This window comes from Astyanax mexicanus, chromosome 9 (assembly GCF_023375975.1).
Source record: "Astyanax mexicanus isolate ESR-SI-001 chromosome 9, AstMex3_surface, whole genome shotgun sequence".
NCBI lineage: Eukaryota > Metazoa > Chordata > Actinopteri > Characiformes > Acestrorhamphidae > Astyanax > Astyanax mexicanus.
In genome coordinates, this window is record NC_064416.1 from 46,381,750 (window position 1) to 46,399,211 (window position 17,462).

The following is a 17,462-nucleotide window of genomic DNA, read 5'->3' on the forward strand; positions in this document are numbered from 1 at the left end:
GAATTTGGCAAATATAAATAATTTGATAATAAATATAAATAATTTAATGATAAACAGTGAGACTACTTTAACTACTTTTAACTGTAGATCTGAAACCATGTCCTCTTATGTTCTCAGTTCCGAGATGATAATAAGAAACTACACCCATGCCTGGTGGACTTCCAGAGCCTGCCAGAACCAGAAAGAAACTACAACCTCCAGATGTCTGGAGAGACTTTAAAGTGAGTGAAGGTTCTCATCCGCTCCCAAAATTACTTATATCTACATGAGGGGTCGGCAATTAAGTTTGGCCATGGGCCAGATATTTTCCAAGCCATTGGAAAAACAGATTTCCAAGCCAATCTGTTTTGTAAAATGAAGTGTAATGGGATGGAGTGCTATAGACTAGTAGCTCTTCAGCCCAGAGGGTTGTTGAACCCAATAGCAGAACAGTTGATCTCAGGTAAAGCCAAGAAGAAAGGAGAAGCAGAGAAGCATTTTATTATTGATTTTTCATTATTGTACATTATAATTCAAACATCCTCACAGCCCAGATGTTTCATGCCGACCCCTGGTCTATATGGTCAGATGAATGGATTTTTTTTTTCACAAATGTGTTTGTGCGTTTTGACCTACTTGTGTTTTTGTGATCCTCCTAGAACACTCCTGGCTCTGGGCTGCCATGTGGGTATGGGGGATGAAAAAGCAGAAGAAAACCTGAAAAAGATCAAACTGCCCAAAACGTGAGTATTTTAAACCCTGTTAATAACATGAACAAAGACCTACAGTACCAACCAAACATTTGGACACACCTCTTCTCTCCCTTCTTTTACATTGTAAATTTAATATTGAAGACTATATTTAAGCTATACAGGAACACATGCAGAATTATTCTGTAAATAAAAATTCTTAAACAAACCAGAATATGTGTTTTATACTTTAGATTCTTCTAAGTATCACATGTGTCTTGGAGGACAGATCTGCAGACTCTATTATAATCTCTATTTTAATCTCAGTGTCTTCATGAGGGAGAGTCACCTGGAATAGTTTTCTCAGCATCTTGAAGGAAGGAGTTCCTGGAGGTGCTGAACAATAGTTTCTGCTTTTCCTTCACGCTGTGAAGCTCCAGCTCATCCCAATTAAATCACCTCAAATCACCATCTCATATCATCAGGTTTAGATCAGGGGATTCATGTGGAGGACGTTTTTACACTTTTTTACACTTTTAATGTAATGTGTTATTATTAATCTACACTGTAGAAAATAAATTAAATGAAGAAACATTGGAATTAGAAGTTGTATCCAAACTTTGACTGGTACTATACTTCAGCTGATTTACTTTTTGACATTATTTTTCTTGAGATTCTCAATCTCTATCTATCTCTCGTTTTCAGGTATGTGATGACCAGCGGGTATAAGCCAGCCCCTCTGGATCTCAGCCATGTAAAACTCACACCCAACCAGAACCAGCTGGTTGAGAAGCTGGCAGAAAATGGTCACAATGTGTGGGCTCGAGACCGAGTGAGGCAAGGTTGGACCTACAGCATTGTACAGGTACTTTGTTTTCAGAGATTTAGATGCTAGAAGACTACCGTAGACACCTGATGCTAGGGGCCCTATTGCAAAGCGTGTTGCAATGCTCATTGCTACCTCACACCCCATCAACAGTCTATTTCACACTTTCTGCCAGCACACTTAAATAGCGCCTGATCTTCTGAATATATCTAAGCTGATAGGTGTGGTGGTCTAGAAGTGAGGTGTGTTAAATTTCTGTCGTATTGCTATCTTGGCAGCGGGAAAAAACACAAGTGCTCCACTGATTGAGTAAAACCCTGACAGCAGTGAACTGTCAGACGTTCATTCTTATCTTGGTTATGCCCGCTCTCCTTACATACCCAAGTATATGCTCCAGTACCCATACCCACCTTTTACATCAACAATAAACAGATTACTGAATAAAATACCATTTGCTGTTTACAGCGTGAACAAGCAGGTCAGTTTCCTTTTTCTTGTTCTTTGTGAAATACTACAGGTTTCTCTGAGTTGTATATGATGCTGCATATGAAACTCTTCCTCAAACTCCATTGTCTGCAGCAGCTAGTAAAAGAAAAATATTTAGAAAAACGAGTCGATCAGGAAAAGCACTGTGTCTATGTCAACCCACAGACAGAGCTGAAGCCGGTCTGCGACAATGTTTTGTCAGATAGAAGCTAACAGCGCTAGGAACAACATGGCAGTTTGTTCCTATGTTGTTTGTGCAAATATCACATCAGTGTTATATAAATGCTTTTCCCAGTAATTCAGAACTAAGGAACAAAGGGTTAGAATTTGTCTATGGAACACCACCAGTGAAGTACAATTGAGATAGGTAGGTGTGGGTGTAGAACAGTTCTATGTACTCTAGTTAAAAGTAAAAATTGTGGACCTGTATGATAACTATAGGTTTACATAGGATGTCCGGTGGATTTGGTGTTTTACAGACTCTAAGACTAGGTCAGTGGCTGAACTGCACTTAGCAGGGAAGTACACATGTTGTGATGTAACATATGACATTGCAAAGATTGTTATTAGTGTAAACATGTCTTTATTTGAAAACGTTTCTAGCTGTTGTCCGTCTCACTTCCTCCTGGTGTTGCAGTGCTGTTAGCTAATCAGAAGCGATATGTTTGCATGGATGAATATTCATGACCAAGAGCAGAAATCCTATCGTTTGCCAGTATAGATCACTAAAATGGGGCCCTGGAGGTTTTTAGCTCAGATCTATCTCAGTCTTAATCTATTTTTCTCATCCTAAATCATCCTTTTCTCTTCTTCAGGACATCATGAATAAGCGCAACCCTCGTCTGGTCCCGTATAACCTGCTGGACGAGAGAACCAAGAAAACGAACCGTGACAGTGTGAACAACGCTGTGCGCACCCTCATTGGCTATGGATACAACATCGAGCCCCCAGACCAGGAGAGCAGTGAGTGCTAGTATTGTGATCACTGAGAACTTCCTATGCAGTTCCTGTTTAATTCTCATCTTTTAACTGTTAGAAGTGTCTTCAGCCCAGGTGCTTTTTCTTCTGCTGCTCTTCTGTTTCCTTTTCCACACACCTTACCCTTCTCACCTGCAGGTGGTCATGCGTTGGACAACACCCGGGGAGATAAGGTGCGCATCTTCAGGGCTGAGAAGCAGTACGCTGTGACCTCAGGAAAGTGGTACTTTGAGTTTGAAGCGGTGACCACTGGAGAGATGAGGGTGGGCTGGGCTCGGCCCAACGTGCGAGCAGGAACCGAACTGGGAGCCGACGAGTTGGCCTACGTCTTTAATGGAAACAGGGTGGGTCTGCCTGCAGAATATACTTCACACACAGTGAAATCTTTACCCTATAAATGGTGCCAGTACATGAAAAAGTGCATTAGCTATAATAATGATGAGACCATCAGTTTTTAATCCTGCAGCGGAAAAAAATGCTATGTGACAGCAGACAGCAGAACTGTGATGAAATATACAAATTATAAATAAAAATCTATATTTACAGAAAATACAAGAGTATAGTGCTGGGCGGTATACCAGTTCATATGATATACCAGAGGGGAAATTAAAACCTGGAGAAAAATAAAAACATAACTTTATCTGAAGAGCTCCTGCTGCTGTTCCTCATTGTATGAGTGGTTTTATCTGATTAAAATAGAAAAACAACAGCAAACAGCAATTATTCACTCAGAAAAGAAACAAATGGAATTGTGCAATCAATCCACAGCTCTGAGAAAAGTTCCTCTCATCCCCCAGACAAGCTTATAAACTAGAGAACGAAGATAATTGCGGATGATTGTAATACTATAATGCCTCTAATGGCTTCAAGAATAACATATTATACGTTGATATTAAACTTGTGTCTTGCTTGTGCAAAAGAGCTTTTGAGAAATATCTCTTTGAATACTTACATTTTAAGTATTTGTTGGCGCTTCTCTTTTTAAGATCCATTATTTACATTCTTCAACTGTTTTTCTGCTATTAAAGTTTTTTTTTTTAATATTGTGTATAATTTTGAGGGAAAAAGTAAACCCAATTCTAATCAAAGCCTTAATGTAAAACCTTAGTGTTATGTACCCATAATGGTACAGTAAGTCACAAACCTGTATAAAAGCTTAGTCATGCAAAAAGAAAATACACAAATAAATAAAAAAATAAAAAGTCATACTGCCCAGCACTACAGGACAATATAATACACTGAAACTAAGATTAGAGGAAGCCTGGTTTAACAGTAAATCAAAGGCAAATAAACAGTTAGTAGGTAATTATGTTGCACTTAGTAATGATGGTAAACACATTATTCTACACATGATGTTGTGCATCAATGCTGAAATTATATGGTAGAGCTGTTTCAGTAATGATGGACTGAATGATTTATGGTGTTATGTGGTTGATCTATCTCCAGGCTCAGCGCTGGCACATTGGAAACGAGCCGTTTGGCCGGCAGTGGCAGTCGGGGGATGTCGTGGGCTGTATGATCGACCTCGTAGAGATGAACATCATGTTCACTCTGAATGGGGAGATGCTGATTAGTGACTCTGGGTCAGAAATGGCCTTTAAAGACATTGAGATTGGAGATGGTGAGTGAGCTTCCTTCTTACTTAGAGCAGAAGTCTTTAAGATTTTTCTTTAAATTAAAAGCAGTAGAGTGGAGAGGGGACAAAACATTCTCATTAATGGCACCAATTTGATTTTGAACCATCCCTGAAAAACCTAATATATTTGTTCTAAAGGTGTTATGTAGTTTTTTTCGAGCTAATCCATCCATGCGAGCTAAAAGAGGATGCAACAAACTCCTAGCTAAAATCACCAGATTCATCTGCTCTGAATTTACGTTCAAATATGACACACAAACTTTTTTGTACTGGGTATAGGTGTGTTACTTTCATTTTAAACCTATTTTTTGGATGAGATAAAACTAGTGGAAGCACAGCTAATGTTTGACACACATACAGACAGTACTAGTCTAGCACACTGGCTTTAAAGAGCCGCTAAACCCTAAACCATATTTTTCTTCTGTTAATAGCTGAAATGTGTTCTTCTAAAGCAGGGGTCGGCAATTAAGTTTGTCTGTGAAACAAAACTTTGCCATCAAGCTGCCGGTGCTCAGAGGGAGCAAAATTGGCCCTCCTCTCTCTGGGTGGGTAGATGGCGTTCTCTCCCCACATCACTAAAGGGTGATGTCCACAGCACAGGGCGTCTGTGAGCTGATATATCAGAACCGAGTTGCTGCACTTTCCTCCGAGCGTTAGCGCTGTGATGCTACTCAGTAATGCTGCATCAGCAGCAGCTCGAAAAGAGGCGGAGTCTGACTTCACATGTATCAGAGGAAGCATGTGTTAGTCTTCACCCTCCTGGTGTGTTGGGGTATTACTAGTGAAAGGGGGAGTCCTAATGAGTGGGTTGGGTAATTGGCCGTGTAAATTGGGGAGAAAATGGGAAAATTTAAAAAAAAAAAATTATTAAAAAAAAGTGTAAGACAGTAACAGCATAAAGCATAAAGAGTGTGGTTTTATGATAATAGCAGCGCCAAAAAAGTGGATCAGACCGTTCACATGGATTGAGATATATTTTCATTGTTAAATTCCTAGTGAGTGAGTGAATTGGTTCTGAAGAATTAAAGAGAAGATGTTGGAAGATGCTAAAAATGAAAAATATCTGTGAACAAAACTGTGGTCCAATGAACTTGTAATAATGGATTTAAAGAATTTTTGTAACCAATTCAAACATTCTTCAGACCCGCACATCAAACACCATCATCACACATACTAACAGACATGTATAAAGTACTTGAGACCCAGATTTGGTTAAAAAGTAAATGGTTTGGTTAACAAAAAGAAAATGACTTTGTTTTTTAAGCTCCACACTTAAGTGCACATAAGTTCCCTTAAGTTCAATATTTTTTGTACTTAAGTGTTGCGTAAGTAATTTATTGTAAAATATAAAGTACTGAAATTCTGTAGTTATAACAGAAATCAGGGGAAAGTTCTCAGAGTGAAAGGGAACTATTGATATCATCCTCTAGTCCGACTGGTCTTTGTTTGGGTTGTTTTAATCTTATCCATCCTTTAATGAGATAATAAAAAGATTAGTGTTTGGCTTTTAGTTTTATTTATTTCATCCTTTCTTTTCATTTTGTATTTTTGTCCACCAGGCTTTATCCCTGTGTGTGCTCTGGGCCTGTCTCAGGTGGGCCGCATTAACTTAGGCCAGAATGTTAGCAGCCTGCGCTACTTTGCCATCTGTGGACTGCAGGAGGGCTTTGAGCCCTTTGCCATCAACATGAAGAGGGACATCACCATGTGGTTCAGTAAGAGTCTGCCCCAGTTTGTTCCTGTGCCCCCTGACCACAATCACATCGAGGTACGTCCTGTTCAGTGTGCCTTTATTCTATCTTATCATCTTATAGCAGGAAGTATGGCTTGTTTGCTGTAACTGATACAGATACAGTGGGTACAGAAAGTATTGAGACCCATTTGCTAAAATCTAAAAAGTTAATTTATTTCTCACTAATGTAAACTCAGCACCCCACCTTGGCAGAAAAAAATCTGAAATATCACATGGTCATAAGTATTCCAACCCTTTGCTTAGTATTAAATAGAAGCACCCTTTTAATTAGTACAGCCATGAGTCTTCTTGGAAATTATGCAACAAGTTTTTATACCTGGATTTGGGGATCCTCTCAAGTTTCGTCAGGTTTGATGGTGAACAGCCATTTTCAGGTCTCGTCAGAGATGCTGAATTGGGTTTAGGTCAGGCCTCTGGCTGGACCAGTCAATTATGATCACAGAGTTGTTCTAAAGCCACTGCTTTGTTATTTTAGCTGTGTGCTTAGGGTCATTGTCTTGTTGGAAGGTGAACCTTCAGCCCAGTCTGAGGTCCAGAGCACTCTGGAAGAGGTTTACTTTCAGGATATCTCTGTATCTCTGTCCACATTCATCTTTCCTTCAATCCCTGTAGCTAAAATACACACATATAGCATGATGCTGCCACCACCATGTTTCACTGTTGGGATTGTATTGTATTTCTGATAGACTGATTTAGATTTGCTAAATTTCCTTCAGGATCAATAAAGTATCCATCCATCCATCCATCCATCCACCCACCTATCCATCCATCCATCCATCCATTCACCCATCCACCCATTAATCCACCCAGCCGTCCATCCATCCATCCACCCAGCTATCCATCCACCCAGCCAGCCAGCCATCCATCCATCCACCCACCCACCCACCTATTCATCCATCCATCCATCCACCCAGCCATTCATTCATCCACCCAGCTATCCATACACCCACCTATTCACCCAGCCATCCATCCATCCATCCATCCACCCATCTATCCATCCACCCAGCCATCCATTCACCCATCCATCCACTCACCCACCCAGCCATCCATCCATCCATCCACCCATTAATCCACCCAGCCATCCATCCATCCACCCAGCTATCCATACACCCACCTATCCATCCATTCATCCATCCAGCCACCTATCCATCCATCCATCCACCTATTTATTCATTCATCCATCCATCCGTCCTCCATTCATCCATCCATCTGACATCCACTGTGAGCTGAAAGGTCTGACAGGGTCTGAATACCATGAGACCATGTGATATTTCAGTTTTTCTTTTTTTTATAAATTTGCAAAGATTCTACATTTCTGTTTTTTCTGTCAAGATGGGGTGCTGAGTGTAACATTAATGAGAAATAAAATTAATTAATGGTTCTGGATACATTCTCTACCCACTGCATATATATGTATATATATCTTATCTCGGTTGCTTTTTCAGGTGTCCTGTGTGGACGGTACAGTAGACAGTGCCCCCTGTCTGAAGGTCACACACAAGACCTTTGGCTCCCAGAATGCCAACACAGACATGCTGTTCTTTAGACTGAGCATGCCCATCGAGTTTTACGAGACCTTCAAAGTGCCTGCAGGCACCACCCCGCTCACCCGTGCCCTGACCATCCCCGAGGACGAGGTGCTGGAGGTGGATCCAGACTCAGACTTCGAGGTGCTGAAGAAGTCGGCCAGCCGGAAAGAGCAGGAGGAGAAGGAGAAGGAGCCGTCAGTGCCGAAAGATATTCCCGGCCTCAAGGAGAACGACAAGGACACAGCATCTGAGAAAGGAAAGAAGAAAGGGTGAGAACTGAGGAGCATCATAGAATTAACACACACTGTGAAGCCTTTACTGTAGTAAATCTTTTTCTGAACTCTTTACAGTAAAAAGCAGTAACTGTGATTTTAGGCAGACTATCTTGCTGTCAGTGACATTCATCAAAGTCAGAGTTTCTTTATTTGTCTCTCAAGGTAGAATTTTTTTTAGTTTAGACAGAGGGCATGCTGCACTACAAAACAGACAGGCCTAGACAGCAACATGTAGGCCTAGCCGTTCTGTTCTGTTCTGTCCCAATTTGTATTAGGCTGGAGGCGAAGCTGAGGGAAAGTGTTATTGCTACATGACCCTTTAAACTGTGATTTTTCACTCCAATCACTCCAAACAGAGGACTATTAGAGTTACTGGCAAGATGGCAGTGACAGAAAAGACAGAGATTTAAAAATGACGATAACCACTAGTCATAATACCATAGTTTAATGTGTGGTTTCTCAATTTTATTGCTATTTCCTTCATAACAAACATACAAATTGCTAGTAGTTCGTGTCAGTAGCTTGCTAGCTAGCTAACTTTGCCAGAACACAAGGATGGTAAAGACTTACACACGCCTCCCCCAATACATGTAAAGTCAGCCACCTCCTCTTTTTAAACTGCTACTGATAGCTGTAGCATTACCGAGTAGCATCACAGCGCACTTGGAGAAAAAAGCGCAGCGACTCAATTCTGATACATCAGCTCACAGATGCATTGTGCTGATTGACTTCACCCTTTGGAGTGATGAGGGGAAAGAGCGCCATCTACCCACCCAGAGAAAGCAAGACCAATTGTGTGCTCCCAGGGCTCCGGCAGCTTCGGCAAGCTGCATGACCAGGAATCGGACCAGTGATCTCCTTATTGTAGTGGCAGCGCCTTAGTTCACCTGCCCCCTTTCTTAAGACGTTTAGCAATGAAATTTAGTGTTCCACTGCTATGCTATATCTTTATCGGATGCTTGAAACATTGTCCCAATTCTTAGGAAGAGGATTTTTTACACAAAAATCAAGCAGAGCAACAACACCCTTTAACTCATATAACTGTAATAGTTAAGTACTTAGTTTGATAGCTTGGTTCACCTCTCACTGCTTTGCATTTCTTCTCAGTTTTCTGTTTAAGGCTAAGAAGGCAGCATTGATCGCCCCGCCTCCTCCTCCTGTTATTGTGCCTCGTTTGGTGCAGGATGTTGTGCCAGATGACCGTGATGACCCAGAGATCATTCTCAGCACCACTACAGTAAGCACCTCAAACTGAGACTTTCCTAGACCCTGTTTACACGTGCTCAAAGCATGAGTCTGGTATCTGAACTGTATGTTATTTTTTATTTTTTTAAACAAATGCTTTTACACTGGGTAGTCAAATGCGTTTTTTTTTTTATATATAATTTTATTAAAATTTACACGGCCGATTACCCAACCCACTCATTAGGACTCCCCCTATCAACACACCAGGAGGGTGAAGTGACTAGCACATGCTTCCTCTGATACATGTGAAGTCAGCCACCGCTTCTTTTCGAGCTGCTGCTGATGCAGTATTGCTGAGCAGCATCACAGTGCACTCGGAGGAAAGCGCAGCGACTCGGTTCTGATACATCAGCTCACAGACGCCCTGTGCTGCAGACATCACCGTAGGAGTGATGAGGGGAGAGAGCGCCATCTACCCACCCGGAGGGAGCAGGGCCAATTTTGCTCCCTCTGAGCGCCGGCAGCTTGATGGCAAAGCTGCATGAGTGGGGGTTCGAACCTGCAACTCATAGTGGCATCACTTTACCCCACTGGACCACTCTGCGCCCCAATTAAATGCGATTTTAAACAACCTAAAATCAACAACATATTGGTCTCTATTTTACACCCTACCTAAGGCGTGTCGTGATGATCATTGCGCCTTTAAAATAGCAATCCGCCAAAGTTAGAGTGCACCTGACTCTTAAAGAGAATTGCAAGTTTATCTGATTTTGCTATTTATAGGTTAATGTTTAAGTAAAATGAACATTATTGTTTTATTCTATAAACTACAGACAACATTTCTCCAATTTTAAATAAAATATTGTGATTTAGAGCATTTATTTACAGAAAATGAGAAATGACTGAAATAACAAAAAAAATGCTGAGCTTTCAGACCTCAAATAATGCAAAGAAAACAAGTTCATATTCATAAAGTTTTAAGAGTTCAGAAATCAATATTTGGTGGAATAACTCTGGTTTTTAATCACAGTTTTCATGCATCTTGGCAGCATGCACTCCTCCACCAGTCTTACACACTGCTTTTGGATAACTTTATGCTGCTTTACTCCTGATGCAAAGATTCAAGTAGTTCAGTTTGGTTTGATGGTTTGTGATCATCCATCTTCCTCTTGATTATATTCCAGAGGTTTTCAATTTGGTGAAACTCGTCATTTTTAAGTAGTCTCTTATTTTTTTCCAGAGCTGTATATCATGAAACTCGATGTGACACTTGGCTGTGCTATGATATAATAAAAACCTGTGTTTGTCTTTCTCTTTGTCAACAGTATTATTACTCAGTGCGGATCTTCGCCGGTCAGGAGCCCGCTGGGGTTTGGGTGGGCTGGGTCAGCCCTGACTACCACCAGTATGATCTCAACTTTGATCTCTTCAAAGTGCGCACTGTCACTGTGACTGTGGGAGACGACAGGGGCAACATTCACGACAGGTGATGATCTGAGCTTCAGCCTGACCTTTAACCATGATTCACTCTCACAAATTTAGACTTGATTATATAAATATAAATAATTTAATGACTAGATTTAGAGTATAGACACAGTAAAATGAATATCATATAAATATTACAATAATAGTCAATAAACATCATGGATCTTTTATAGCATCCTGTGTTTGCTGATTTATTAAATACACACTCATGCTTGTTTGCTCTTTATAAATATGTGTCCCCTGTTTTACAGCATAAAGAGGAGCAACTGCTACATGGTTTGGGGAGGAGATTTAATCAGTGGGTCCCAACAGCGCTTCAGCCAGGAGGACCTGGTGGTTGGCTGTCTAGTTGACTTGGCGACAGGCCTCATGAATTTCACAGCCAATGGGAAGGAAATCAACACCTTTTATCAGGTGAGACTGGCTGACATCACCCTATGAATGATGAGGGGAAGAGCGACATCTGATCCCATCTGAGCCAATTTTGCTCTTTCAGGGCTCCGGTAGCCGATGGCAAGCTGCATGACTGGGATTCAAACCAGCAAAATCCTGTATATAGTGGCAGCACCTTAGTCTGCTGGACCACTCAGAGCCCCCTAACTATATTTAATAAGAGTAACTGTAAATTCTAACATATTCACTATAAATAATAGCATCAAAAAAGTAAATCAAATGTATGTGGCCACAATACCATCAATTTCTGGGTTCAGATGACTTCACTTTTTTTTTTTTTTACTGTGGTGTTGGTTCAGTAGCTTACTGGCTAAACTAGCTTCTAGTAAAGATACAGAGTATCAGAATGTGTTCTAGCTAAATAAGGCTTAATTTACACACGTCTAGAAGATAAAGCTTCAAACCTGCACACAGTCAAATTATTTTTTTTGTTTTTTTCCCGCCCATTTTCAGTGAATGGCGTCAAATTTAGTGAGCCCTCCATCCTGTGGCATCATAAATGCACTTGAATGAATGAGCTATTTTGGTCTGTATTAGCGAGACTTTTGGCACGCCCAACTCTACAACCTTAGTGTATGCTATAAATGCTGTTATGTACTGTATGCTTCTGTTCCACCTCATTTAAAATGGTCATATCTTTAAACATGCAGTGATGGGTGCTTTTCTTCTCAGGTGGAGCCCAACACCAAGCTGTTCCCTGCCGTCTTTGTTCAGCCCTTCAGTCAGAACATGCTGCAGTTTGAGTTGGGTAAACTGAAGGTCAGTGCTCTCCTTCTCCTCTCTTCAGTTCAGTAGCTTTCTGTCTGTCACAGTGTGTCTGTATGATCTTCTGTACCAGAATGTGTATTCCACTGAGATTAGACTCACTTTACCTTTATCTTTCTCTCTTCTTTAGAACATCATGCCTCTCTCAGCAGCCATGTTCCGCAGTGAGCGGAAGAACCCGGTTCCCCAGTGTCCCCCTCGTCTGAATGCGGAGATGCTGACTCCGGTTATCTGGAGCCGCATGCCTAATCACTTCCTGAAGCCGGAGGTGGGAAAAGTCAGTGAGAGGCACGGCTGGATGGTGGAGTGCACTGAGCCGCTCACCATGATGGCCCTGCATGTCCCCGAGGAAAACAGGTTAGCAACAGCAGGAGACACATATATGCTTATAATATAAGATTATAGATTAAAATTAGTGAGAGGCGTTTCTATGAGTGCCATTATCAGCCGGTAATGCACTGTAACCAAAGCTCTTCATGTATTGCTCTGCCACATACAGGTAACCTAGCAACGATGGAGCACATACAAACCAAACAGAGCAGCTACAAACAGAGCAGCAATGGAACTATTTTAACTCATGGTGTTTTTAAAACCAAACAGATCATATTTTCTCATCCTCTTCAACTCTTTACATCTTTCAATAAACAGCGATAAATTAACTGTGGTATAATCACAATAATACACTCGAGGTTCGTGCTCAGCACAAACCGCAAAACAGTAGTGCCACTTCTCTCTTGTGTATTATTGCTTAATTAACTGAATTATGTTAAAAAAGTGTTAAAAAAACAAACCAAAATATATTTTATATTCTACAAAGTAGCACCTCTTGATTAGATAGAGACAGATTTACACATCTTGGCTGGATTTTCTCAGTCAGTTTTATGAGGTAGAGTCACCTGCAGTTCAGGCTTTCAGTTAACAGCTGTGCTGAGCTCATCAAGAGTAGATATACAGCTCTGGAAAAAAAATATGAGACCACTTAAAAATTATGAGTTTCTTTAATTTTACCAAATTGAAAACCTCTGGAAAAACCAAGCTGAACTGCTTGAATTTTTGCACCAGGAGTAAAGGCATAAAGTTATCCAAAAGCAGTGTGTAAGACTGGTGGAGGAGAACATGATGCCAAGATGCATAAAAAACTGTGATTAAACACCAGGTTTATTCCACCAAATATTGATTTCTGAACTGTTAAAACTTTATGAACTTGAACTTGTTTTCTTTGCATTATTTGAGGTCTGAAAGCTCTGCATCTTTTTTTTTGTTATTTCAACCATTTCTCATTTCCTGTAAATAAATGCTCTAAATGAGAATATTTCTATTTGGAATTTGATAGAAATGTTGTCTGTAGTTTATAGAATAAAACAACAATGTTCATTTTACTCAAACATAAACCTATAAATAGCGAAATCAGAGAAACTGATTCAGAAACTCTCTTAATGTTTTTATTCAGAGCTGTATATATTTACTTGCAACTCGTGGACACAACTAATTGATTACTAAATTATTTGCCAATTTTTTAAAAATTGTTTTAATGAATTATTTGCCAGAAATTACATCCATATGAGTTTTGGAATATTATTGTACTGGGAAGCGAGTAGAATTGTGTTTGTTACACTGAGAAATTAAGTTAACAGGGTAAATTTATGCATTTTTCACATTCTTTGTGAAAATGCACATGTATATATTTTCTTATTCTTCAGAACTGTTTTATTGTATGGTCTTTTTTTTATTTTGTGCTCCAGGTGTATTGACATCCTGGAGCTCTCAGAGCGTCAAGACTGGCTGAAATTCCACTACCACACCCTGATGCTATACTGCGCCGTGTGCGCACTGGGGAACAACCGCGTGGCCCACGCTCTCTGCAGCCACGTGGATGAGTCACAGCTCTTCTACGCCATTGAGAACACCTACCTGCCCGGCCACCTGCGCAGCGGCTATTATGACCTGCTCATCAGCATCCACCTGGAGTCCGCCAAGCGCAACCGCCTGGGCACCAACCGCGAGTTCATCATACCCATGACGGAGGAAACGCTCAACATCACGCTCTACCCTGACACTGAGAGGGCTCATGACCTGCCTGGTGTAGGCCTCACCACCTGCCTGAGGCCCAAGCTCCATTTCTCTCCTATCAATTTCGTGGGCACTGACCCCGACCTGTACACTATCAGCCCTATCTTCCCTCTACAGGTACGGTACATGACTAGCTTAATGGAATCTTAATTAACAGTAATTTTTTATTAATTGCCCCGCTCTACCCTAGTGAAAAAAAGTAGATTAAAGTATACTAAGTGTTCTTGTAGCCACTTTATTATTAATCAGTATATTTAAAGAGTGCTAAAATGTATCAACTTTTTTTGTACTTATTATACTTTAATTAAAATAATAAAAATAATACAAAGGTCTTACTTAAATTGTGCTAAGTGTATTTAACTCTACTAAAATTTAACTATTTTAAATATAACTAAATAACATTTAAACATTTAAACTTCTTCATGTATGTAACCCCATATTTTAAATATGCTTACAGTAAAACTATTATACATTTAATTATTATAGTGTTACAACTTTATCACTATTTATTATACACCAGGTTTATTAGAAATTTGCTAAGAATTGATGTTAAATATATGTAATCTATATTTACATTATAGTACAAATATGCTTCTTGTTTCCTGTCTTTTGTAAGTAGCACACTTCTAGTATACTTCGTTGGCTATAAAAATATATTTTAATATACTGTACTGTAAAAAAATTTACTTTTTGCATTTTTGTAAATTAGTATTAGTATTTTAATTTACTTTCTAAAACGATAAATTGTACTTTAAGTGAACTACTGTAAGAGTTGTTTTTCACACACTTTGCTAAAAATGTACAAAAGTATATTTGGAAATAAGTATTTTAGAAGTGTATTGAATTACATTAAACTAAAAGGGCACTTCATAGTAGTCTACTGTACTTTTTAAAAAGTATTATCACAGTTTAATTTCAAACATTTGATGAAAGCATAATATTAATGTACTTTTAATATATTTTAAGTAAGTACATAATCTGTTGTATATTTACAGCATACGTAGACATTTCTCAATATTTTTAAGTACAAAACGAAGATGGCATATAGTTGAACAGTAGTAAAAATGGATTTTAGGCCGGATGATTTAAGATTAGTTAAGGATGGCTGCCAGAAAGTTTTGGGACGGTTCTCCAATGTTTGTAAAAAAAAAAAAAAAAAAAGTTTGTCTGGAGCTTTGATTATTATTTAAAGTAAGAGTTTAAAGAAATATATACTCTAAAAATGTCTCGTATGATTAATTTATTGAGTAAATTCAGTTCTTATGTAATGTATAAACAGTAACTATGTGAATTTGTTTGGGAAAACTACTCAGATGTGATTTTACAGGTCAAAACTAGAAAAATTTCTTTGTGACACTGAATAATATGTAAATTAAGCTCCTCCCTGTGTCTCTGCTCTTCCTCTGTAGGAGCTGAAGACCAAGGCTCTCAGCATGCTGACCGAGGCGGTGATGGACGGCAGTCAGGCCATGCGTGATCCAGTAGGAGGCAGTGTTGAGTTCCACTTCGTCCCCATCCTCAAACTCATCAGCACTCTGCTCATCATGGGCATCTTCAACGACGAGGACGTGAAGCACATCCTGAAGATGATCGACCCCAACGTGTTCGGAGACGCCAAAGAAGAAGAGGGAGGAGGAGAGGAGGAGGAGGAGGCTGCCGCCAAGGAGGGGGGAGAAGAGGCGAAGGAGGAAGAGGAGGCAGCGGAGGGAGAGGAGGAACTTGTGGATGAAGGTGTGGGAGAGGAAGAGGAGGATGAGGAGCTTAAAGCCCTGAAGAAGGAGGAAGGAGAGGAGGGTGGAGATGCAGAGAAATCGGAAGGGGAGAAGGGAGGAGAAAAGGTGGATGGAGAGAAAGCAGAGGAGGAGAAGGAGGCAGAAGAAGGAGGAGGGGAGGGACAGGAGGAGGTGGAGGAAGCTCCAGAGGAAGGACTGCTGCAAATGAAACTGCCGGAGTCCGTCAAACTGCAGGTTAGACAGTCCTATATTTTCTGCACAGCATTATTTGGTACCTGTGGTTTAAATTAAGGGCGTTTTCACACCAGCACTGTTTGCTTCAGTCAAAACAGACTCTGGTTTGATTGAGAAGGTGTGAAAACAGTAATTGCACTTGGGTGCAGACCAAAACAACCGAACTGAGACCTGCTAGTTGGAGTCTTGGTTTGTTCTCTGTTCCGCTCCCAAACAAACTCTGGTGCGGGCAGCTTTTGCAACATGCAGTTTAAACACACTGTCTGTGCAGCGTTCACTGCTTGCAGCTGCGCAACTTCGTTTACCACGTGTAGATCTACGCTACATGTCCCATTGAAAATAAATTTCTCAGCGTTCTGTGTCAAAGCATCATTAAACTGCAGAGATATACAAAATGGAACACAGAATCTTCTCCCTATATTTACTTTTTTGCTCCAGAAATCTCTTAAATGACTTCTCTTTTAAATTAATTTTAAAACGTCATTATACATCCACATAGGTTTCATATATCCAGGTGTAGAGCAAGACCAGCAATGAAAGCAATTAGAGTTCAAGTAAATTTGGATGTAGTCAGTGGTGGAGAGTCCGAGGCACGTTGCAAAACCTGGACGATGAGCAGCTGATCTGTGGTGGGTGGTGGGGAAGAGCTGACTTCAGAAACTGAGGGTCCAACATCGGTATCGGGTCAGACAGGTGGGCAGTCAGTAACTCGGAGGAAGGCAGAGAGATGGAATTAGTTTTACTGGATTTATGTAAAACGGAGAATATAAAACATTATCAGAGTGTGATTATTGATCTAATGACTTCGGCAGAACTGATTAAAACAGCCTAACTAAAGGTAGAGAGCCAGAAGGTAACATAGACACGGAGGCTCCTTGAAACACTGGCATCCACCCACTCCACCGTCCACAAACCTGAGTGACCGTGTGCAGTGGGAGAACAGCAGCACCAGCATTCAGTTTACCCACAATTCCCTCTGTCCATGAACCCCTGAATCTGCAGCCTTATCTAAAGGGAAAAACATTAATGACCAAATGCTAGAACTAAAGATTGAGTCCCGGCTCTGGATTTTTTATTTTTTTATCATATTGTTTCTTTTCTCAAAAACGCTCTCTCTCTCTCTCTCTCTCTCTCTCTCTCTCTCTCTCTCTCTTTCTCAGATGTGCACTCTGCTGCAGTATTTTTGTGACTGCGAGCTAAGGCACCGGGTGGAGGCTATCGTTGCGTTCTCTGATACGTTTGTGAAGAACATCCAGACCAACCAGCGTGAACGCTACAACGAGCTCATGAGAGCCTTCACCATGTCGGCCGCCGAGACTGCCCGCAGGACCCGAGAGTTCCGCTCACCTCCACAAGAGCAGGTAGAACACACACATTATCATCCTC

General features: G+C 40.5%; 1 protein-coding gene across 15 annotated transcripts in view; it reads left to right on the forward strand.

The window, feature by feature from the left end:
- LOC103022324 (ryanodine receptor 1) overlaps positions 1–17,462 on the forward strand; it is a 175,025-nt gene that overhangs the window by 68,028 nt on the left and 89,535 nt on the right. For all 15 annotated transcript variants that reach the window (XM_049483340.1, XM_049483345.1, XM_049483348.1 and 12 more), the window contains 16 exons: positions 118–221; positions 639–722; positions 1,374–1,533; positions 2,796–2,943; positions 3,097–3,302; positions 4,405–4,579; positions 6,154–6,362; positions 7,793–8,145; positions 9,259–9,388; positions 10,662–10,822; positions 11,073–11,235; positions 11,947–12,033; positions 12,170–12,396; positions 13,782–14,226; positions 15,519–16,076; positions 17,237–17,437. In XM_049483340.1, coding sequence (XP_049339297.1) covers positions 118–221; positions 639–722; positions 1,374–1,533; positions 2,796–2,943; positions 3,097–3,302; positions 4,405–4,579; positions 6,154–6,362; positions 7,793–8,145; positions 9,259–9,388; positions 10,662–10,822; positions 11,073–11,235; positions 11,947–12,033; positions 12,170–12,396; positions 13,782–14,226; positions 15,519–16,076; positions 17,237–17,437 — 3,411 coding nt within the window. The remainder of the gene's footprint in view (positions 1–117; positions 222–638; positions 723–1,373; positions 1,534–2,795; positions 2,944–3,096; positions 3,303–4,404; positions 4,580–6,153; positions 6,363–7,792; positions 8,146–9,258; positions 9,389–10,661; positions 10,823–11,072; positions 11,236–11,946; positions 12,034–12,169; positions 12,397–13,781; positions 14,227–15,518; positions 16,077–17,236; positions 17,438–17,462) is intronic.